Below are 24324 nucleotides of genomic sequence, written 5' to 3'. Positions count from 1 at the left end.
AACATTGATTGTTAAGACCAAGTGTTCTGTCAGGCTTTTTCCTGAGCTGCAAAGGAGACAAAGTCTTTATGATAGAGGCAAGATAGCATTATGAGAAGTCTGGCAAAAATGGTTCAGTGTACTTGTAATAAAAGATTATCCAGATTTGTGTAACCTTAAAGTTGTGGTGAACTTGTTCCAGCCTGTTCTTTCATACCAAAATGGATGTTCAGAGGGTGACCTCTCATGAGAAATTCAGGATCTTGGACTTTCCTTCATTTGTTCTGTGCATTGCTTCATGGATGAAAATAGATTAAGTATTCTCCTATTTGTTATTTGCAGTAGACCAATTTGTTGTTTTTAAGTTTTACAGAAATAGTTCAGTTAATACTTTTTCTTTTTTAAAGAACCCTGTTCTTAATGTTCTTCACGAGATGTTGAGAGGAATTGAGTGTGACATCTGTGGATACTGTAAGGAATCATGATGTATATTTTACCAAATTTATTTTTAAAGGTAATTAGGGATGTAGGGGAATAGTGCAGCAGAGCTTGGTGCTTTGCTCCCTTTCTCTCACTCTCAGGTTTCCCTTGCTTACACTCTCAGCCACATGCAGCCACCAAGATACATGAACTCACCTGGCAAGGATCACTCATGGGCAACACTGAGGACAGGGAACTGTAGTGAGTCCTCACTTCATCTTTGAGCTTCCTCATCTGTCAATGACCAGCTGGTTGTTAGGGAGTTTGCAATTTCCCATCAGGAACCAAGTTCAGAATTGTGTTTACTGCTGTAAATCTGGGTGAGGTCGCTGAAAAGTGTCCTTGCTCCCTTCTCCTGGGAATCTTTGTGCCTACAATCCTATTTTCCTGTTGGAATAACACCAAGAGGAGTGGCAATGGGATGTGGTAACCCTGTTATTATCCCACTGCCAGAATATTTCTGTCTTCTGCTGACAAATCAGCTTTGATGTGACCTTCTCTGCTTATGGGCCTTCTTGACAGAGGAATACATTGCACAGTGTTTATCAGCTTGGTTCCTGTGGATCCCATCACTAGTTATCATGTTGTTTATGCTTTTTGGAATGCCAGATGCTTTCATGAATGCTTAATTCACACTAGTCTGACTATTCTGATTACAAATCCTTGTGATGAATGAGTTAAATCTTTAAAGATGTGTAGGAGTTACCTGAAAGAAGAATGATGTGTTAAATTAATTTAAATACTTTATATTTTGTTAGATTTCATCCATGCATTTTAGGTGAGGAAGTGTGAAAAATTTGAGAGCACATTTGCTCAAGGCCAGAGAAAACAAAATGTTTGGTGCAGATGTGAGTGGCATGCATTCCCAGAAATCTCCAATAAATACATGCAGAAGATGTGGAAGCAGAATAATTGCAGAATGAAAGCATGGATGTTTAGAAAGGCAGCATGAGGGGTAAAAAAGGGACTTGGGGGAGGAGCAGGTTGTTAGGAAGACAGACAGCATAAATGTAGGTTGAAACTTCATTATGAAAGATTTTTATTTCAGTTAACTTGTACAAATCAGTCATTCCCAATTATGAGTATTATGCAAGAGAAGCCTGTCTTCACATGTTTCAGTTACTACTGTACTTAAACATTCCTGCAAGCTCCATCAAGCTCCTCTGCTGCACCAGAGCTTGGCACCAGGGCAGGGAGAGCAAAAAAATGCCCAATGTATTTGCTCCACAAAGCAATAGGTAAAACATTTCTTTTTAGCAGAGAGGCATCTCTCTGGCTTGCAGTTTCCTATAAGAATTACTAAAGTATCTCATATGAAATTGTATGAAGCTTCCTTGTTTCCAGGTTGAAGTCTCAGGATAATTTCAAATCAGGCTGGTCCTTTATCTTTTTGTTGCTGTGTTATTCTGGATTTTTTCCCTCTCTAACTGTTAAAGATTCCTTCAAGATTGCTTCCTTACTCTGCCTAGCCCTTGACTGTTCCACTGTCTGTGAAGTATTCAAGTGTTTTAACTTGCCAGGTACTTAATACTGTATTTTTTTCTCTTGAAGGCATTATAGGTATGAAGTATATTAATTCCTCTGAAGGAGTCAGAAAGTAATTATGTGAATTTATGCATTTCTGTCAAATGAGTATCTAGCAGAAATTTATCATTGTATCATAAAAGTGTTCTTTCCTATCAAAACTCAGATATTGTTTCATCAAAGACACATCTTGAATCTCTGTACTATCATGATAATATTTTACTGTTATCTAAGGATAACAGGAGGATCTCCAAGCTTACAGTGTTTGGAAATTTTGTTGGCTAGTTTCAAAATACCATTTATGCAATTTAAGACTTTGGCTGTTGGAGATGCAAAAATAATAACAAAGGAAACCACTTCTGGGATCTTTGTGGAGGAAGCAGTAATAATATGGAAAAGCAGCATCCAAAAATCTACAATATAACTTAACTCCTTTGAAATCTAAATGGAAAACTTCTAAGTTTGAAAATCTATATCCAGAATATAGAAGATATATAATTGATTTAGTCTTAAAGATGGTAAGACTAAACTGACATGCCTATTGCTTAGCTGTTTGATTTCAACACACAGTAAAACTAGAGGAAGCTCAGCTAAACAAAGCTGCTGAAGCAACCAACTATTATTAAAAACAAGCCACATATGGAATAGTGTTGGTGTTACAATGCCTTAGGGCAGGCTGGTCATAATTTCCTTAAAGAAAAATCTAATCTGTGGGTGGCAAGTTAAATTTTAACATTGTTTAGTATTTTCTAATTAACTGGTTTTAATCCTTCTTGCCAGTAGATTTAAAATACTTTGTGGATATTGCAGGAAACTTGTCAGACCCTTATATGATTCCTGATAAAAGAAAAAAGTTTTCTTACCTCTCATTTTCCTTACCTCAATTCCTTTAGGATGGCAGCCGGCCTCCCCTAGAGAGTGATGTGAGCCTGGAGGAGATTGCTTACAGTCAGCACTGTGATGGGTTCACGTGAGTATCTTCTAGTTTTGACTTTCATACTTATGTGCAGTGCCAGCAGTCTTTGATCCATGATCAGCTGTGCTTTGCTGGTATTATTAACAGGGTTTCTTAACTTCATAAACCTTTCCCTTAGGGTATTTTTCTTGCTTTCCTTCAGGCTCTTTTCCATTAAGTTAGTAGGAATATATGGATGCTAAAGAATACAGAACAGTGTAGGCCTTTTGGCTTTCATTATTTTTATTTTATAATTCTTGCATCATCTGAGGACCAAAGAGCCCTCTTTAAGTTGTGGGCCCATACACAATGGTGATGAAAGCAAATTGGTTAAACAGCCTTAACCAGCTTGTTCTGTCACAGAGCTGAGAGCAATCTGTTTGGCAAAGTAATGAGGGCCCATTTCAGCTTGTGCTTTGGGAATAGCAAGGTGGGACTTTAGGGAAAGCTTGATGGCCATACCTGTCAGAATAATTTGCAGTTATGGTCCATAAAACTTACAAAGCTTTAAGCTATTCAATAATTTAGTAATGCTCAATGGTTCTATGGGGTTCATAAAAGAAGAAGTTCATGACAGGCTGCTTGCCACAATATTACTTCATCTGTAAAGATGAGTAATTTTTCTTTCTACACCTTTCACTCACTGGTTTGTAGTACAGTGGTTTTTTTGTTCAGTGTGTGAGGGGGTTTGGTTTGGTTTTTTGTTGTGGGGTTTTTGGTTTGTGAGTTTTAGATGCTTGGGTTTATCTGTATTTTGAGTTTGGGGGTTTTCTGTCTGTCTGTGTGCATGTATTTGGGTTTTTGTCAAGGGTTTTGATGTATTTGGTTTTGGTTTGTTTGGGGTTTTTCTTTTATCTGGGTCTAATTTTTGATTTTTAAAAACTTTATTCCTAGTACCTCCAAGTGAAGCATGGGGAGTTAATTTTGAAATTTTTTTTTTTGGTTTAATGACTTTCACCAGCTGAAAGGCTTGTGAAAAGTTCCAGCTGCTCCAGTTTTAGGAAACTGGAAAGAAATACTTAAACTGATCTGACCATGTTTTGTGGAAACTATTATTTTAAGAGCATGTTAAATTTACTATTGATGCAGCTTTGAGCAACTCCTTTTTGTAATGGTGAGGGATTTAATTTGAATCTTTCATAAGATTTATTAAAAAAAGTAGTTATGTTCCCAAGAAGTGACACAGTATTAAGCAACCGTTTGGCATTTTCAAAAATGCTGAAAGGGGATTTTGCCTCTTTCCTTGTTTCTCATTAATTTGATCTTAATTTTTGGCTACAATCTGAAGGGCATCACTTGGTAATGAAGATTGCAGACTGTGTAATCATCAAGTCTCTTTCCAGTGTTCTTAAGATAAAACTTTGTGACAGCACAACCAATTTTTAATGTCTTTTTTTAGTGTCTTGTGTTTCTATATGCCATTAGCAAAAGAGAAATTGATCCCCAAATAAGCTGTTGTTTGTATCCCTAGAGGGGCAGACCTTTCAGCTCTCGTGCGTGAGGCTTCTGTTTGTGCCTTGAGACAGGAAATGGCCCTGAAGAATACTCAAAGCAAGAAGGGTAAGAAAGCTTTAAAAATTTAATCTGAGCAGTGACAAGATAAATAGAATAGAAAGTATTTAAAGTGGTTGAAGACAAGCATAAGGCTGTGAAAGCTCTACATCATTGATTGACTCCTGAGCCAAACAAAAATTAGGTCACGTAAGTGTACAGGAAAAACAGTTATGCTAGAAGTCAATATAATTCTTACTTTTAAAGAATTGAAGGTTGCAACCTTAAAGAAAAGTTTCTGTGAAGTGATTATGTAAACTGATTATTTTCTAGGCTAAATAGCCCTTTGCCAATTTTCCCTATCACTACCAAAGACTAATTACACTGACGTATTTGGAGGAGGGCTGTAAACTGCACATTCCCTCATCTCCTACCTTTGGCACCCAGCTGTGTTGTGTAACTGAACATGTACATCCAGCACTGATGGAGTTGGGAAAATCTCAGTGCCACTTTTGATCTTTGGTGCTTAGCTCATCAGTGTCTCTTGCCAAAACTCTTAACAGGGAGCTATAAATTGATTCAAGTGCAATCTCTGCCCTTTCATTATCTGTCTGAACTGCTGGTTTAAGCTGTATTTTCCTGGGGATTTTTAAATTATAGATTGAAACTTTTATATAAAATATCTGTCTGTTTAGATTTTTTCCCAGTATTTTGTTTGTTATTTTACCCTTAAGTCAAAATGAAAAGCTAAGATGGAATTGTGACTTCCCAGATTATGCCCTTGGAAAATATCATAGGCTTTCATTATGCCTCTGATTTCTAAGAGCAACACTGGTATTTTAATGGCTTTAAATGATTCTTTTTGATCTAGCACTTATCCAGTTTTGTCTGGTTTGTAACAACAGTAGATTACCAGAGCACAGTGTTTGTATTCACTTCTCTGAGGCAACAAGCATGTTCAACTAAAGGAAAAAACCCTGAGCTGTAAAAACTTTCCCTGCTGCATGACTTGGTTACCCATTTTGCTTCCTGTAGCTGGATAAAACTCTTGATTTGAGGTAGAAATATCTGAGTTTATCCTGGTCATTTCTATGATTGTTCAGAATACAGCAGGCTTTATTCAAAGCTGTTCATCCCTTGAATTCAGCCTTCATAGTTAGGATTGCAGCCTAAGCACTGACTGTGTGAATGTGTAGGCAGCCAGCAAGTCCATAATATATGTACAGCTTGATTTGCCTGTTTATAGCAGCTGCTTGCTTGGACTGTCCTTGAGTTTCCAAGATGTCAGCCCTGATTGGTATGAAAGTGGTGAGGTGGTTTCTGATTTGAGACCTTGTTCATTTTTATCTTCAAGATAAGACTGGGGATTTTCAGTGCTCAGCAGGACACGCTCAGCTACTTCCCCTCCCACGCTCTGTTTGGCTGTGGATGGCTGAGTGTCCTCCTCAGTCAATCCTTTGGAATCAGAGCTGCTCTTTCTATTCTGGAGGAACCCTTGCAATTTCTTGTTATACCTGATATTTTCCCTCTGGAATAAATTCAGGAGTGTGGTTTTTTTAACTCTCAGCAGTGGTTTGCTTGAAGGTACTTTTAGAAAGTGAAATGGAAAGGTATCCTTTCTGGTATTTCTTAGGAGAATTCAGAAATTCTACTGCCAACCTGAACAGGCTTAGGCAAGCTGATCATTTTAGTCACTATGATCTGAGAATTGGCAGATACATAAATTTGAAGGGGAAATTCCTAAAAATTGGGCAGATTTCCACTCTTATGAAGTACCCCTGGATTTCTTCATCATTGGCCCAACACTGACTGCCCAGAAAGGTTCACTGTCACTTGCAAACTTGGAGTTTCACTTCTGCCTCCCTTTGCCAAACCAGTGAAGATGGTGCATGAAAGTGGTTTCAGCACCACTGCCAGATGGGACCCATCCCACTGTAGCAGTTTTGCAGCTTCTCAGTCAAGTTCCTCATAAACTTTGGGACACCATGTGATTGTGGTGACTACTTCCCCTTGACATCTTAACTCACCTGTTTGGCTTAATCTTGTATATTTATTTCTAATAGATCTAGTTACACAGAATGTACAGGGTATGAGAAATAATAGGAGAGATTCTTACTCTTCTTCCAGCTGCAGTGACAAATACAGACCTTCTAAACCATGACTATTTTTGTGCATTTTTATAAAAGATAGCCAGTGGTCCCACATAACCTGCAGTCTGTAAGGCTGATCCTAAACAGAGAATCTATGACACTTCTTGGAGCATTTAGGAGCAAGTGTGGTTTAACAAGGAAGAGTAAAGTTTTTCATGTTTGCAGTTGAATTTGAAAAGCAAGATCTGGTCTTTGTTTGATAGGAACCACCTACCCCTCACTCATCTATGTAAATAGTAAAACACCACTTTCATATTTACAGTTTTCAGTATATTGTCATATTTTTAAAAGATTGTACCTCTTGATATACTTCATTATTTTAATTTAACAATATAAATTGTTTTAAACAATAAAATATTTGCACCTACTTATTTAGATCAAATGGTTTTGCCATTGGAAATCAAGGCAAAGTTAATGTGTTAATGCAAGTAGCCAAGGTCTAGATTACTCACAGCTACATTATCTACATGATCAAGCTTTGGGCAAGCTTTTATCACATAATAAGCATGAAGTACTTTAACTTACTTGCAATGAGATATTTTCTCCTTCTCTACTGTCACAGTTTAATTAAAAATTACATGCTTAAACACAGAAGTGAAAGCAAAATTAAATTCTCGTTGCTTCATTTTATTGTTTTATGGAGCTTTAGTGACTCAGTCTAAAAGTAATCTGTCTTCTGGGAAAGTCCCTAGTTGAACCTTTTTCTTACTAAATGCTAAATAGCATTTCCTTGGGAAAATAGGTTAAATTCCTGGTATTTTAAACTTGCCTCTTCAAATTTTCCAGGTATAACTTTATCTGGTAATAGGAATTTTGAACATGAGCTCCAGGAAAGTGAGATGAGAGAGCAGTGAGGTGCTGTGTTTAGTTCAGTGAACATTAACCTTCATCTTTACCTTTAACACAGGTAATAATAACTGTAGGCTATTTGCTATTCTTAATATCTCACACAAAGTGTACTACATTTTTAATTTATTATATTCCATTTTCTTATCTTTTCTTCAGTTTAGGCTTTTATTGTATCAACAGATTTTTATTCAGCTTGAAATATATTAATGTTAAGATATTTTTCATGTTGGCACATCCCATTTCATGTTGCAGAGGTAGAAATAAAAGCAACAATCATCCTAATGAAAGAGATTAAAAGAAAGTACCAAACAAGACTACAATTTGTATTTCTGTCACATCTGATACCTGTGCATAGTGTTAGCTGGTAATGAATCTTTATGTAGTGGCATTTTAGGATTCTTAAAATCCAGATTAAACAAGGTACTTGCTTGTGACAGCAAAGGAATCAGTGACTTATTTGAGGTATGCTTTTGTTGTAACATACTAAGAAAACCTGTTCAAAAGGTTATAATTAGGAATAATTACTGTGGATAGCTGCATTAAGGTTAAAAAGGTAATTTGCATAAACTTAAACACAGGGAGTTGTAGCAGGGAAAGCTTTCATCACTTCTGGATAATGCCAGAGAAGGCAATGATATGAAGTCAATTATTTAGAAATGGAGTAGAATTGGAATGATAGCAAAATATTTTCTAAGTACTTCTTAATAACAGGGAAGTTTAATATTGAATTTATGTTAAAAACAAACAAAAAAAAAAGTCCAGAACTGGAAGCAGCAGAATTAGAGGGATTCACTTCCAGAAAGGTTAAGGGAATTCAGTTAGTTAGTTTTCATAAATGCTGCCTCAATATACATGCAACAGTCACTGGAGTGTCACTTGTCTGCAATTTTAGTCATTTATTGTGCTTTGTTCTTTAAGGAGAAATCAGGATTTCTCGTAAACATTTTGAAGAAGCTTTTAGGAAAGTGAAGTCTTCAGTGTCCAAGCAGGTAAGATAATATTCCAGTATATAAGGCTCATTACTACCTTGGGAAGAAAACTCTTCTGATGCTGGAGACCAATGGGAATGGTTGAGGTTGCAGCATACTTAGATGGATTTCAAACTGCCAATACCTGTTTCTGCATTAAACAAACCTGATGTCTGTCTTAAGGTCAGAAATTAAAGCCTCCCTTTTCAGCTGCTGATGATGCACTGCATGTAGATGGCTTATCAAGATATCAAGGTTATTTTTTAGTGTGGTGCCTTGGACTTCACTGACATTCCCAGACTGATTATTAACCTAACACTAAGCTTTTATGTCTGCTGAGTTTTCAGTTAGAAGTCAAGGCCTTTAGAGTGCACCACATCCTGCCACAACCCTTCCCCTGCTGATGATGACACACAAAGATGTTCAAGAAATGTAAATTTAAGATGGGACATAAAACAGACTTCATTATCTTAGTTATTTTCTATCACTCTTTTCATTATTTGGATTTGTCAAGGAAGTTTGTTGTAAATGTTTCCTTATGTCTTGTTCCTTTTAATGACTGAAAGGAAAGCTGTTCAATCATCTTAATGACTATAATTTTGAAGTTAATATATAGGAATTGCTATTATTGCACAGCTTGTGTCTGAGGTCTCCATGTGTTGCCAAGAGTGTATTGCAGCCAGAACACATTAATGTATTCACATGTAACACTAGCCAGAGAGAAATTAGTAAACTATTTCCTTTCATTATTACTGTATTTTGATGGTCAGTGACCTTTCATAAAATTTAAAAGTGATCTGTGACTCCAAGAACCTTTAAAGAGGATGTTGGTTGTTTTCCCTTTGCTAATCACTGAGCAAACAACCACAGAAATTTAAAACATCTCTAACATGTCAATGACTGTTAAGTATTGGAACATCTTCCTTCTGGTTAACCAGGAATGTTATTCTGCATCTCAAAGGCAGCTTAAATATCACATGTCTGAGAGTCCTATATTTCAACTATATTAATTTGAAGACTTTTCAGTTAGATAGTTTGAAATATCTTTTGCAGTACAAGATACTTATTTCCTGTTTCCAGATACGCATTTTTCATTTCTACTTCCTATCTGCTAGATAAATTCATCTGACAAAAGCTCTACAGACCTTGCTAAGAATACTGAAGATAGTGACATAGAGCTGGTTTGTTTCACTTGCTTAGATAATACACAGTCATTTTTAAATATTGTATGATTTTTTTACCAAGGTCTGAGGTATTTTTTCTCTTCTCTTGGCTCTGTTAGGATCGAATAATGTATGAAGAACTGCATCGGTCACTGTGCAGCTGATACATTTGGATAATTCCCAAAAGCTACTAACTCTACACTGGTGAAGAGTTCTGCAGTTCCTGTGCCTGTTTTCAAGAGCCAGGTTGGAAAGAAGATGTACTAAATCCATCTCTCAACTTTTTATACTGCACGTGGAAAAAAGGAATTCACAACCGACTGCTCTAAAGCATCCTTAATTTAACTGTGTCTAGAATAAAAGGCACAATACCTGCTTCCTTCTTATAACCATTTGCATTTTCCAAATGAATGCTTTTAGTGTTAAAAAGCTAATACTATTCTGATCTATTTGGTGCCCTGAATCAGAAATCTCTGAGGCACAGGTTAACCCTTGCAAGTGTTTACACTGCTCAAATAGCTGTTTTCAATCATCAGAGAAAACTGCTGTGTTTTCCAGAACAAGGACAAGGAAAGAAGCACTGGGAGGACAGAGCTGTGAAAGTAGACTGGGAAAGTGCTGCACTGGATGTTATCACACCATTAATCATGCATTTTCTGAGTACAGTGACACATGATTATGCCAGCACAGGTTCTCAGAGCTGCTAACAGCTTCCTTCCACCTCACCAAAATAAACTACCCACAGAAAGAAAGCTGAGATGGTTACCTAGCAGAGAGTCAAGTTTGGAATTGCAGAAGTGCTATGACACTATGATTCAGCCTAGGAAACATTTGAGTTAAGATGTACTTAACAAGCTGGTTCTTAATTATTTTTCTTAAACAGATAAATTTTCAATATCAGGAAGTACCCAAGTTAAGACAAAAACACTGAAAAGTGACAGCACCTACAACCTACAAGCCTTCAGGGGAAAAAGCCCACTGAAATAGTTTTTGTAATCAACATCTCATCTTAATATTCCCCCCACCTATTTAAGAGAGAGATCATGCAATCTCCTCCTTTAATTCATTTAAACAAATACCCTGAACAACCAGATCTAACTTTTAAGACTGGCCTTGATAGAGAATAGTACCTTACATCTTAAATTCTAACAAGAAATCCTGCTGCACCTTTTAATCTGAAGGTCCACATTGAAGGTTATCACATGTAACTTACCACCACAGACTTGCATTTAAAAAATATCAACTATCATGGCAGCTTGTTTTTACCAGTGGGATTTTTGCTCAACATGGGATGACATTCTTTCCCTCTCCTAGGGAAGCTGGAGCCTCGGTGACTCAAATACTGACTCATAAGACTAACAAACCAAGTCCCTGTATATAAAGCAGATGATGATGATGAGGAACCTGCTTTTAATTGTAAATCATGCTTGAAACTTCAGCTGTGATTCCCAGAAATCCAAGATAAGCATCATCATTTTCAATCAATACCAGGTTGGAAGGAAAGTAGTGATCATCTGTTTCAACCTTTCTTGGCAAAAAGCCCATCTAGAGACGATGGCCCAGCACCCTATCCAGCTAAATCTTACAAGTGTCTGACACTGGGGAATCCACCACTTCCCCGAGGAGATTCTTCACAATGAGAACAATCAACTAGTGGAATAGTTTTTCTCATTTCCAATTGGAAACACCCTTACCCCTCATCTTTTCCTCACTGCTCTTGTAAAAAGGGAACCTCCCTCCATCTTCTTTGTAACTACCCCTGGAACATGATGGTAAGTTCTCTCTCTAAGCTTTGTTTTCTCAAGGCTGCACAAACCAAATTCTCTCAGTCTTGGCTTATAACACTACAACACTATAATAATGATACACGCAATTCATGTGAGTGGCTGAGTAGACCAATGAAAAGAATAAGTGATTTTTTTTCTTTATGGATATACAGAGAAGATACCTGCTATCATACTTGAGGATAGCTGCAAATGATGTGCTTAGACAGGAGTGGAGTCCTCAAGTCCTGGCATATCCACCTGAGAATTTTCCTTTCCTGTTATGATGATATTCCTGTGTATGTATAGAGCAAGAAGGCAAAGTAGAACGTGCAGTATAAGGGAGGAAATGCTATCAAGGAGTAGCAATAGCACTACAGTCTTGTCAAGAGTGCCAGCACAAAACATGTCTATTATTCAAGGTGTCTCATAATTATTCTTCATAAAGGGTAGTAGAGGAAGGAGGATGCAGGAGGGTTTGAATACACAAGAAAATCTGAAGTTTAGGTGACAGGCAGGAAGAGCCAGGTCAGTCCAGTGTCTGCTCACCTTGTCTGGGCTCCATGTGCAGCAAGGAGCAGGCAGGAGTAGGCAGCTGAATTCCATTTGCCTGCTCACATGTGAGTGTTGCACCCACACTGCTCCTTGTGGAAAATTCTGCTTAGGCTATAGTATGTATCACTAAAAATACAATGATCCTTTGTACACAAAGGATCCTTTGTACACAGAAAATGGGAACTGCTTTAAGGAATGAGCCTTTTCACCCAAAAGAGACAAGTATTTTGCTCTGCATACGCAGCTACTGCCCCTCCCAGCAGACATGCCTCGAGGTTTTGCCTCCAGTCATCTTGTTTCTGTTGTGACAAGATCAAGAAATTGTTCATCACGCCATTCTGCTCTCCCTTTTCCTGAGGCTAGCAAGATATCGGAAACCACAAGAATGAGCCTGTCCCAGGGCTTAGTAGATGCTAACTTAAGCATGGGTGGGGGGCAAAGGCAGTGCAGAGGACTGCCAACAAAAGAAAAATGCTGTCTTCATTCTTTGCTCATTAGGAGACTTTTTCCACATCTTTGTCCTGACTAAAGTCTTGTATCCCACTTCAGGTTTGTTTGTGAAATAGAAGATTTGCTAGAGAAAACATAGTTGCATGGACTTGTAGGCTGCTGTGCTAAAGGCAGATCCACATGATGCAGGCACACCTATTTATCAGATTGTTTCCCCAGAACCTTGCAGAAGCAATGCTGGCAGACCCAGAAGTGGCTCATGTGCCTTGCAGTGTGCAAACTCAACAGCAGAACTTGCTTTGCTTTGTCTTTTGAGACTTCCAAATTACAGACTACATTTTCCAAAAGCTGTGCCAAACTACTTACACAAAGTTGCTGCTTCAAAGTCACTTTCCTCCTCTTAGTCCAACAGGAGTAGGGCAGTCTGCAGCATTGATGTTATCACCTGTTGAACCTCATCATTAAATAAGGAATGAATAGTTCTGCTGTGGTATGCCACTGCATCTGATAGAGGGAATAAATGTCAGGGAGGCAGAGGTGAGCCACTGACCTCAGCAGTGACAGTGGCCACTTACCATGAACAGATCCACATCTCAACACCTGGAGACACCTTTGTCTTAGGTGCTCAGTTAATGAGTTCACCAGAGTTGTTCCCAGACACGCAGCTGGATGTCTCAACTGAGCCCTGGTTCCAGGGAGGAAACCCTGCCCTGGATCTGAAACATGGAGCTCTGCAGCCAGACAGATGCACCCATTTAGCACGTTAATGCTGGGAAGCAGACAGGTTCAACAGCAAATCGGGAATGCCAGAGGCAAGGGTTGTTCTGAAAGAATATACCCACGCCTGTCCTGTGGGAAAACTAATGCTTAGTACAATCAGATTCCAGGATGCATTACTTATTCCACTTAAGCAGCTCCAGGTAATTGGGAGCAGGGAGTGTTAAAAGCCATGCGAGGAAATTTATTCTGAAAACCACAGAAGGGGATTCAGAGCTCTGCACAATTTATCTGCAACTAAAATACTTGGGTGACAGTCAAAACTCCTGAATTGAATTCACATAATTGAGATGTTTTCCAAACTGACAAACTGAAAGGAACTAACCCTAATAAACATGTAGAAACACCAAAGTTAACTCATTCCATCTGAAAAGATTTAGAAAAAACTGGTTTAACTGTCAGTGTTCTTGGTACTCTTCAGGTTTAATTTGTTCTTCACCAGTTAGTCAAAGCTCCCTCCAGGTTTCAGCTAAAAATGCTTCAAAGATTATATTAACCCCTTTCTTCCAGATAGTTTTCATTAATACAATTAAAACCTATTTTAATTCCTCACAACAATAACTAGATGGTTCATGTCTTTAAAAAAAAAAAAAGTTAGTGTTTCATATTTCTATGTCATGCCTTTGGAGTAAACACCATCCTTTCTCCAGTCATACTTAAATTCATTGTTCATTTAGAATAAATATATCAAGTAGGGCCAGCTGCTCCTAATTACTTTTCCCAGGGGTTCAGAAATGCTTCTAACTGTTTCAGGGATGAAACTATGCTGAATACCTTTCAAATGATCTGCTTTTGGCAGTTAGTATTATTTATGTTAGCTGCTAAGGTTTTTTATGTATTACACAGGAATTCTATGCTTAAGAAAGGTCACTACCAATGCTTGGTAGAATCAGACCATTGTTTAGATCCAAATTTAAATCTCACTGGCTCAGATTAACCTAATATAGTAAATTGTTCTCCAATAGGTAGTCAACAGCAAATGTTTCAGGAAGATTGTGGCTAGCACAGATATGTTCCTCAGAATTCTCCACTATTCAGTACCTCCTGAAGTGAAAATATGTATTTATCATTTGAGTTGGAATAGAATATCTTAGGTAGAACACCTTAAAGCAATACTTAGAATTTTAAACAAGATGGTGACTTCAGCCCTACAAGCTGGAATTCCCTGAAGTAGGTAGCTAAGACTAACTACAAAATCTTTCCTCTGAACTCTGCTTATCTTAAATATTCATGTAGGATAACTGAATGTCTTAACTTTAGCTCTTAGCCATAAAACTTTATAGACACTTTCCATTCTTCATCCAGCTATGATAAATCATCAACACCAAAGATAATTTAAGAAACAAAGAGTGATATTAAATGGCTTTAAAAGAAGTTGGTTTGCAACTTCTTAAGCCTTTGCAAGTATTTCAACCCAAGTCAGTTTTCCTCTGAGTAGGGAAGAAAAGGGAGGAAAGGCATTCATTCTTTACAGGTCATCTGTATCACCACTCAATAGTAAAAAAGTCTCAAATCTGCTTTAGAAATACCAAATTTCTCTAAAGCTTAAGTCCTTCAGCATAAGGGGACCAATCAAAAATTCATCCAGTATTACTTTAATCTTTGCTTTTAATTACATGTAAAAACACTGGACAAAGTCTGTTTTGACATTACACTCCACCCTGAGCAACACACTGGCTACCTCACAGGTTATGGGCATAATGAAGTCACTCTGTAGGTGGCTGGCTGACTTCCATACCACTTCTATTGCTTAGCCACAGATAAGGGCCCACACTTAAACAAAACACACATTAAACCAGCACCACAGTCAAGACCGAGTTAAGATGGACCAGTACAATCTTTCCAGGCACTCACCTTTTCAAAACAAAAAACAAACACCCCAAAATACAGGGGCTTAGAGCATCTAAAGTTCAGTTACAGCAGCTACAACTTCCACCTTCCTCAGCTTCCATCTTTTACATTAATGAAGAACAACATACCACAGAGCCACCATTTGAGATTTAAGGGTGAATTGTAGCCAGTTTTGACTGCTTAAAGCCATCATTAATGCATTAGAGGGTAGAAGGCAAATCTACTGTGCTGAGGTATGGAAAGGTTCTCCACTGTCCAGCAAGTCTGTCTGTCCTCAATGAAAAATTTCCTAAGCAGGAAGTTTGATATTACCTCTCACCACATTTCAGTGTGTAAGAAAGACAAGTATTTATGGAGGGTACTGTAGGTTTAGGGGAAAAAAAACAAACAAGATTATTTAACAACCTTTCTGTGTACACAAATGACTAATGTGCTAATAGGTAGTATTGTGAGTGGTTGTAGCTAGACTTGTTTGCCAGATTAGTATCTGTTTCAATCCATTCACTTTTCCATAAAAGCCAAATTTCCAAATTAGTGTAAATATTTATATTTGAAACTATAGTAACATGGTAATAATTTTTCTTTGAAGATCAGAAAAACCCCAAACTCCGTAACAAGATTTTTCCAACATGGAACCCAACATCAGATATATTAAGTTATCTAAATGTCACCTGCTCACACTACATGCCAACAGAAGCAGCTCAGGCAGTAGGTGGGACCCTTGGGGTTGGCAATACCCTTCAATTCCCCACCTTGTTTTGTGGTTTGTTTTTTTTTACAAAGAAGTCAGAAGCCATCTCAACGATACTAGTTTCATTCTAATAAATTGCTCCTTTAAGGTACTCTCAGTAGAAAAGGTGGAACTTTAAAGCATTGCATCAAATGACACATTTAAACAAAAGCAGACTGAACATTTCTGTGCAAATTTAGTTCTTCCAACCATCAGTTCGGAAACATTTTCAACAGAACGTTTAAGTTAACAAATCATGTTTGTTTAGAATTAACAGATAAGTACAGCATTTTAAAACTAGTCATCTCATAGCATGTTGAGGGCAGTATACTACATTGAGAACTTTTAAACTGTTATGAGCCAGACATTTTATATAGATTTAACACCTACCAAATAAATTCTGTAACAAAGTGATTTTGCATTATACATATAACACTGATCCTTAGGCAAACAGAGAAACATTAAACCAATGAATCTGAGGGCTGTGAGGAATGTTACAGCTGGCAGGAGTCTGCTACAAAATCCTTAAGGATGCATTGCTATGTTGCTGTACATCTTAATTCAGGACACAGGTGAACAGCTTTAGCAGGAAACCTTTATACCAGCCACTTTAAAGCAAGCAGACATTTCAAAGTTTTTTTGGTTGCCAGAAGTTTAATCTTGCTTCACTTCACCCTTTAATTGCCTTTTCATGCGTGAATATGGGCTGATTGTGTCATCCATCACGAAGTCATACAGTACTTTTATCCAAGAGTTATATTGGGGCAGGTTGTCATAGTATTCAGCTGCTATTTTCTTCACCTGAAGGAGAGATATGAGGTTTATTTACTGGTTATATTAACATCAGTTGTGACAACTTTACCACCCTCAATGTGTAACAGCACAGGAAGTTTCAGTCCAGAAGTCAGATCCTACAGGAAAAGCCACTCGTGCCACAATGTGAACACTCCTTTAAAGAAAAAGCAATTCCCTAGTTATTAAGTAAATCTCCTGTGAAGTTTTTGGAGCTGGCCAGAACAAACTCAACTAACTCTCCCAAGTCCCTTCACCATGCTACCTCCAGGATGATGGGAGCTCACAAAGCAAGTGGCTTGGTTGGTACTGGAAGTGACTCAGTTCAGTGCTGACTCAGAGATACACAAGTAACAGTAAAAAGGATGTTCTAAGTTCTAGGAAGAGCTGTTTAACACAGCTATTTTTACATGAAGATTCAAATTTCATTAATGACAAAAAAAAGGCATTTTTACTATTTTGTGTCTGAAGACAGACTTCAAAGAACAAATATAAACTGCTTCCAGAGACTCTGTTCTCAGTTGCACATGTTAACTAGACCACTATTGAAACTGAGAGCAGCAGGTTCAGTTAGGTGCCATCCACTTAAAGCCTTAAAAACATGAACAGAACAAAAAGGATTTGTCAAAAAATTCCATAGCTTTAGTCTGAAGAATAGTATCAATCTGAAACAAACAAACCCGAGGTATTGCATGGCTGGTTTGAAGGCAAAGCTTGTTTTGACTCATCATCACACCTATAGAGTGGTGCACCTAGGCAATGTTGCTTTTAGTCAACAGCAGTACTCTCAGCTCCCCAGTGCTGAGGAATCAAGAGTTCAGTACTTACTGATCTTTAACACACAGCATAGCAAAGTCCAATCCAAACAAATTAACTGCAGTGTTCCAAAAGAAGCCTTTGTTTTCTTATCAGAGCTGTGGATTACGAGTCCTGCAGCAAAACTGGGGATCTACCCCTAGAATTAAATACTTGGAAAAAGTCATGCCCTACTTATAGCTAAAGTACCTGTCCAAGAAGTGAAATGCTGGTTCACAGCACAAACCTAAGTATCAGAGGGGAGTTAAAGCAACTTTTGCTGTATTTGAAGATTTAAATCTATGAATAAGAGCAATCATCTATCTTAAAATAATAAAAAAAAAACCAAAAAAACCCACAAAGCTTCAACAAACCAACTGCATGATCTACCTGCCCTGCTAAAAATTGTTTCAGCTGCAGTTCCACCACTGATAACAGAAATACCAATCAAGTTTAGACTCCACTAGAGATATGATCTTACAAGATCTCACTATTGCCAAATGGAATAACAAAGCTGTAAGACCAACAAGCTGCTGTCAAATTGCAAATCTAATGTCTGATGAAAAACTGAAGATTCAGATTTAACCCTAAAGCCTTTTCTCCCATGCTTCAATTGGGAAACACTGATACAGTAAGACAGAAGCTCCTGCCTGTAGGAAGCAAAGGTTGAAGTGAGGAGAAACTTCACATCTTCTACTCATGCAGACATAACAGGTCCAAGTCCTGGTTTAAGAACTCTTAATTCTGCCTGTCCTACACTGCCAATGTACAGATGATACCTATTTAGGGTTCAAAGGCTCTTGCTAGAGGAAACTGAACTGCTCCAGAAGTAATTAAACATTTGTCAACAGTACAACAAACATTAACAGTACCTCAAACCTTTTCCCCACCAGAGGGTGTCCCTGATAGAAGAGACTGAGGCATAGGCACACATTACAATACTGTCCTTAACATTTCAATGACAGAGATAACAAATCTCCAGGGTTATCTGCAACCTCTTAACTAGTTCTCTGCATACCTACAAACAAGAATTCAGAAGACAGGTTGTAATTACAGAATGCTAAAGTTAGTGCAAAGCATGAGACATGCGTTCCCTCCCCTCTCCTTTTATGGAAGAGGATTGAGCAGCAGAAAACTGGAAGCTTGTTCAGGGTAGCACTAAAATGCTGAATATTACCTCCTTTATTACTCAACTTATACTTTTTTGTTTTTTAATCTCCCAACTCTCATTCTTCTGTGAGTGTTCTATCTTATTTTCTTGTTAAAGAAAGCCTTAATTTAAGAAAAACTAATAACCATAGAAGTGAACTTACCAGTGGAAGGCTCTTGCCAGGAATATTGGGGAAGTCATGATGTTCATTGTGATAGCCAACATTAAAAGTGAGCAAATTAAGTGGCCCATAGTAGGAGTAGGTCTCATGTCCTTTTAAAAACATGTAATGTTCAGCTATGAAGTGCCCTGAAATTGGGTGCAACCCGAGACCGAGTACTGAACCAGCAAGCATGTAAAACATGGATTTGACTCCCCATAAATAATATACCGCCACATCAAAGATGAGCTGAGCCATTAAATTGATTATTTCAAGTCGAGTAATGGGTTTAGGATTGATGCAAAGAGGTCTAATGGCATAGAAAAAAGGCTGAAGAACAATCCATATGAACTTCCTAAAGCGGGTGCAGAAAAACCAGCCTTCAAAGTTGGTGGGAATATCCACGTCGATGCCGTCCCCGCCTAAGTAACGGTGGTGATCCATGTGGTATCTCTTGAAGGATATGGAGTAGGGCAGACCAAGAGGGAGGTTGGCAAATATTCCAAACCATCGATTCCACATGGCTTTGCTGTTGCCAAAGGCACTGTTGTGGGAGATCTCGTGAATAGCCAGAGTCATGGAGTGGCTAATACAGCTTCCAAAAACGTAAGCCCAGAAGACCACCCATTTCCAGTCCAAGTCTTTAACCAGATAGAATGCAGTCAGCTGCGCCAGGACCATCAGCACCACCACCCAGATCAGGTTGTAGTCTGGCTTCATCAATGCTTTTATCTCTGGATGTTTAGCTAGATGGGGAAAAATTAAATTAAAAAGAAGTTATTTCAAAGCTCTTCTCACGGCCAACTATCCCAATTAGATTACACTTCTTTTCCCCCTTTGTCCCAATTAGGAGTTGTCTGCAAATGTAATGAAAACGCGTGACCTTTCCACTTGTGATATTTACTGCTATAATGAATCATTCGGAATCAAGTCATTTTAGCACTTCTACGTTGCTCAGCAACTAGACACGTACATGGCAAGCACCAGAACCTCATCCAGCCTCCTCAGGAAGGAAATGGCTCTGAGCCGACAGCCCCTCCGTAATTCGGAAGGGCTCCGAAGGCTCAGCCCCGGTTTCGGCGGCGCGCTGGCCGCCGTTATCCGCCACGCCGGGACGCGGTGCCCGCTGCGCGCAGCGGCCCCAGACACGGCACCGCCTCCCCACCGTCCCGCCGGCCGGGAGCGCCCGGGCAGCGCGGGTCCCATTCCGCCGCTCGGGGTGGCAGCCCGGCCGCCGCCGCCCCGCGCCTCGGGCCCGGCCCCCCGCCTCCCTCCTCCGCTCCTTCCCTTCCCCTCCCCCGCCAGCGCCGCCAAGGCGGCGGCTCTCGCCTCCACGTACGCGGGCCCGGCCCGCCTCCAGCCGCCGCGCCGGCAAGGAGGCTCCGGGGCCCCGCCGCCCCCCGGCACGGGCGGCCATCTTGCGGGGTGTCCGTGTGCCTCCCCCCCGCTCCGCCACGCAGCCCGCGGCAAAAGGCGGCGGCAGCAGCGCGGCGCCTCACCTAGGATCTCCTTGCGGCGGTCGGCGTGGGGCTGATCCGTGTAGACCCACTCGAAATCCTCCCTCGCCACAGTATTCCCCATGGCGGAGGCGCCGAACCCCCTGCCCAGCTGCGCGCCCGCTGCGCGGAGCCCCCGGTATCGCGCTATATAGCGCGGCGGAGGCGGCCGGGGCCACGCCCCCACCCCGCCCTCGCCACCCATTGGCCGCCGCCGGCTGCCGCGCGCGCTCCCGCCGCCGAGGCGCCCCCTGCCGGCGGGGCGGGGAGGGGCGGCCCTGAGGGGAAGGAGGAGCCCTCAGAGCCCGCGGAGCCCTCAGAGCCCGCGGAGCTCTCAGAGCCCGCGGAGCCCTCAGAGCCATCGGAGCTCTCAGGGCCCGCAGAGCCGTCGGAGCCCTCAGAGCTCTCAGGGCCCGCGGAGCCATCGGAGCTCTCAGAGCCATCGGAGCTCTCAGAGCCCGCAGAGCTCTCAGGGCAGGGCCGCGGGGCTGCCGGCAGCGGGAGCAGCGATCCGGGCTCCGAAAGCCGCGTTCCCGTGAGCCGCTGTCCTGGTGTGACCCCGCGCTCACAGACACCTGCCCAATGCTACTGAACCACAATCCCAAACGGCTGCACCAGTCTCCGCTTCCTTCCCTTTTTGTGGAAAGATATTTGAAGGATTTATTTGACAAACTCCTCTGTAAGTTCTTTCCTCCATTTAATCTGTCACTGCGTGTATTTGTCATAAAACACAGATTTGTGGGCAGTTCAGTGAGAAAGATTACCCTATGTAGAAATTGAACTAGTACTTGCTTGGAATTTTAGTTGTCCACTCATAATAATGTAAATCAGTAGATCAAAAATCCACTCAAGTTAATCTAAACCGGCAGTAGTGATAAAAACAATAATGGAGGTTATTATCACAAAGTAAATTATACCTTATCTCTTCATGTAGTATTAGTATCTCAAGGTTATGATTCACCACTTAAAATTTGTTAGTAATAATGAGTACAAAAGGCTTACCTGCAACAGGGCGATTGGAGGGGAAATTCAATCCCTACCTGGAAATGTTTGCAATGTGAAGTAGTGGACAAAGCACAGGATTCATAAAGCATAATGCTTTTCTGAACAGTTTGGTTTGCATGCATTTTAATTAGTGCACATCAGGGTGGGATTTCGAATTGAAAAATGCAGCCAGGAGGTGAGACACAGAAAAGGTTTTGCTCAGCCTTTCCCTCCTCGGCCACAGAATGAGAATTGTGCAGACTGTGAGGGCTGGTGCAGCGTAAGATGCAAAGCAGATGTCCAGATTTCATCGAGGCACTGTGACTTTGCCAGGTTTACTTTTTGGTCAGTGACCATTTCACAATAAACCAGGAAGCTTTGGGGTTGCCAGTGCAGCAGCTGACTGCAGAATTGCAGGGGTCACAGGTGTTTCACTCAGCAGCACTCCAAACACCACATGTGACACTTCTGACAGCATTCCCTTCTGGTTGGAGTTCAAATAGCCCTGCCATCCATCATTGTGCTGAAGGCCTCCTATCCATGGGAAGGATCCTGCCAAAAGGAGGACTGTGGCAGCCAGTGACAGCACATCAGGAGTTCAGTACACAGAGGCAGGTTTACAGCACTGCAAACATACATAGATTTGTAAATGGTCACAAATTTCAGCAGGGCAATTAAACAGAAGATCCCAGGTTTATAAACTGAACATTCCAGAGCAGTTAAACAAGGTTTAAATAACTAAAAAAATATATATATTAAATAGGAAGCTTTGGACAATTCAATTGCGCAAGTGCACTGGAGAGCAAAGTGTCTTTCTTATTTAATCATTGTGTTTAATCAATCTGGTTTAAGCAGTTTGTGTAACAAATCTAGATTTATTAAGTCTTCAGAAAGCCAACTGTTTTTGTATCTGACAATTTTTATTCCAGAGACAGTGAGATCCCCTACCTGCTGTACCTACTGTGTCTTCAGCTGGCACAAAGCTCAAACAAAGTCTTCACTTCCATGTAAACCAAAGCCAGGACTGCATCCTTAGAATGGGGAAGGTGAGATCCAGAAAGGAGAACTGCAAGAGCAGAGAGCACATGGACAAGTGGACTGGCTCAGGTACAGTGTAAAGTAGCACAGAAATGCAACTGGAGTCGAACAGAATAGTTCACAACTAGCAAACATGTTGCTGTAAAATAGTCCAAACTGAATTTACTTATTCATGAAGTAACAATCTATCACTATAATTTGCTAGCTACCCTCCTAAAATCATCAGGAACACCAAGGAAGGAATCTGAATCCAGTGCTGAGACACACTCCACTGTATCCTACTTCATCCTATCTTCAACAGCCTCTTGATGTTGAAAATTCCTTTGGCAATCCTAGTGCTCTCCACAATTCACTGTCAGAAGATGTAAGAGCAATTAAGTTTTTGTTTAATTCTGTCTTACCTTTTACATTAAAAAGTTACACAGAGGCCTCCTCTGTAGCATTGATGAATTCAGTGATTAACATGCAATACTGAGTATCAAGAACTGACAAAGTTCCATTTGCTTCCATCTGTTCTTTAATCTGTGAAATGTATCTTGTTAGGCAGGTAGTGTTTCTTCCTTCAGCACTTCCACCTGTCACATCCATTAGCCCAGGTTTGGAGGGTTCCTTACATACTGTAGTTACACAGAAGCTGTTCAATTTGGGAAGCAAGACCTTGTCACACATTCCCTCAAACTACCATGATGGTGTATTTTGATTTCATTTTCATCATGTTCACTAGGTACATAAACTTGTAAAAAAATCCCCAACCTTACTATGAAACAAAAAGCAGTTTCTAAGCAAGTGCCAGTTTTAGAAAAGCAGTAAAGCTGGCCTCAGTAGTTCTAAGTTATTTTCAAAAACTAAATATAAGACACTTAAGATTCCTTTCCCTGTCAGCTCTGACCTTTCTTTCAGTTTCAGTCCTTGTTAAAAGTACTAAAACTGAACAGTGGCTGCAAATAAATCAATTTTTCATGTAATTCTGCAAACTACATCTCAGTCTATTTTAAGGCTCTGCCTTGAACAGATGATACAATCACTAATCCCTGCCAACACTACTTTGAGGCTGATACACCAACTCACATAAATGTGCACAGGCAGAGTGAAGAGAGACTGTTTTACTTCAGGTGATTCATCAGCTTGTTCATATATGGCAAAATTCATCCTTTTTATTTAACAGGGGACATTATGGTGTCAGAAATTAATGTTCATGCTATTTTGTCCAAACAATTACTTCTTTCTGTTTTTTCCATGTGTATGTTTTTCTGGTGTACATTCCAGCCAAGAGCCATCTGATGTTTCCCTTTCTGGGATGTGAAATAGAAAACACTAATGTACTTTTATTGTGGAATTTCCCAAAGCTGCCTTGTAACCGTCCCCTCTACCCCTTAAGTTTCACCAGCCTCATTCCATTTCACTGTCAGCACATGGAGGAGCAGGATGCACCTGCAATCCTGGAGCACATGATACTTCCTTGAGCTGAAGCTTCCAAGTTGGCACCATTCCCAGAGAACATTTCCCATAACAACTGGCTGTTGTTTTCCAGCTCAGTTTACGAACAGCCAGAGATTCCCCAACACATCCAGAAATGCTACTCTGGAATAACCTGAAACTAAACTGAAAAATATTCAAAATGTATGAATAAACCTTTTCAGTAAATGCAATTCACAAGTTTATACTTGTTTGGAAGTATTTAACCACAAGCAGTCGGTAATTGGTCCACTACAGGATGTTTTTTATCACAAATAACCATTCAATGAATTTGTATCACACAGTAATTCTAGCTATCATGCTGACCCTTTGACTCAAAATTGTCTTTTAAAAGTTAAGGTGTATGCCAGTATTTTTAAGCTGAATAGAAGGTATCTATCTCCAAGGTAAACTTGCCTGTAGAAAACCAGTACAAGCAAATGCTCCTTTGTTTAAGTCTGCCCTCAGACAGCCTTTTATCATTTTCTTGATGCTAAAGAAAAATGCCTTTTTTTTTTGGGAAAGACTCAAACTACTCAATAAGTTTATTTGAAAGCTAAATGTCTGTCAAATATTAGGCATTTGCAGTGTTACTTCTGGTATGAGCTACTGTGTTTTAGAAGTAAAAATTGTAGCTGAGCTTTCAGGAAAAATGTCAGTTTTCCCCAATTATATAACATCTGACTCAGATAAGTTTGTATTTGTTTGGTGCTTTAAATTCAACCACTAGGTTATACTGACAGCCATACAGAATGAACTTGAACTTTAA

At 39.9% G+C, this 24324-nt stretch overlaps 2 protein-coding genes and 1 long non-coding RNA gene across 5 annotated transcripts in view; 2 read left to right on the top strand and 1 right to left on the bottom strand.

Annotated features, from left to right (window-relative positions):
• The window catches only part of NVL (nuclear VCP like), a 39825-nt gene extending 27476 nt beyond the window's left edge, over positions 1-12349 (top strand). For both annotated transcript variants that reach the window (XM_079297773.1, XM_079297774.1), the window contains exons 20-23: positions 2877-2953; positions 4410-4498; positions 8347-8417; positions 9679-12349. In XM_079297773.1, coding sequence (XP_079153899.1) covers positions 2877-2953; positions 4410-4498; positions 8347-8417; positions 9679-9723 — 282 coding nt within the window. In that variant the 3' untranslated portion in view covers positions 9724-12349. The remainder of the gene's footprint in view (positions 1-2876; positions 2954-4409; positions 4499-8346; positions 8418-9678) is intronic.
• A 2336-nt stretch (positions 12350-14685) lies between these two features.
• Positions 14686-20257, bottom strand: DEGS1 (delta 4-desaturase, sphingolipid 1). Of its 2 annotated transcripts, none has more exons than XM_079297783.1 (3): positions 20082-20257; positions 18586-19328; positions 14686-16486 (listed from the first exon to the last, which is right to left on the bottom strand). In XM_079297783.1, exons 1-3 carry the CDS (start codon positions 20161-20163, stop codon positions 16340-16342), a joined length of 972 nt encoding a protein of 323 aa, XP_079153909.1. In that variant the 5' UTR covers positions 20164-20257; the 3' UTR covers positions 14686-16339. The 2 variants fall into 2 exon arrangements, with proteins under 2 accessions (XP_079153909.1, XP_079153910.1); XM_079297784.1 differs by lacking the exon at positions 20082-20257 and adding an exon at positions 19573-19717.
• Positions 20258-20593: 336 nt separating this feature from the next.
• On the top strand, positions 20594-22529 carry LOC306798022. The gene is made up of 2 exons (XR_013773264.1): positions 20594-20757; positions 21992-22529. It is a non-coding gene; the product is annotated as an uncharacterized lncRNA (long non-coding RNA).
• Positions 22530-24324: the final 1795 nt, after the last annotated feature.

Source organism: Erithacus rubecula (assembly GCF_903797595.1).
Source record: "Erithacus rubecula genome assembly, chromosome: 2".
In the NCBI taxonomy this organism is placed as follows: domain Eukaryota; kingdom Metazoa; phylum Chordata; class Aves; order Passeriformes; family Muscicapidae; genus Erithacus; species Erithacus rubecula.
Note: the sequence above shows the minus strand (reverse complement) of the source record. Positions and strands in the feature narration are given on the sequence as shown.

Coding starts and splice junctions, on each gene's coding strand:
- DEGS1 (XM_079297783.1), bottom strand. CDS start 20,163: ATGGGGAATACTGTGGCGAGGGAGGATTTCGAGTGGGTCTACACGGAT. Junction 19,329..20,081: donor CCGCCGCAAGGAGATCCTAG/GTGAGGCGCCGC, acceptor TTCCCCATCTAG/CTAAACATCCAGAGATAAAA. Junction 16,487..18,585: donor CTGGCAAGAGCCTTCCACTG/GTAAGTTCACTT, acceptor TCTCTCCTTCAG/GTGAAGAAAATAGCAGCTGA.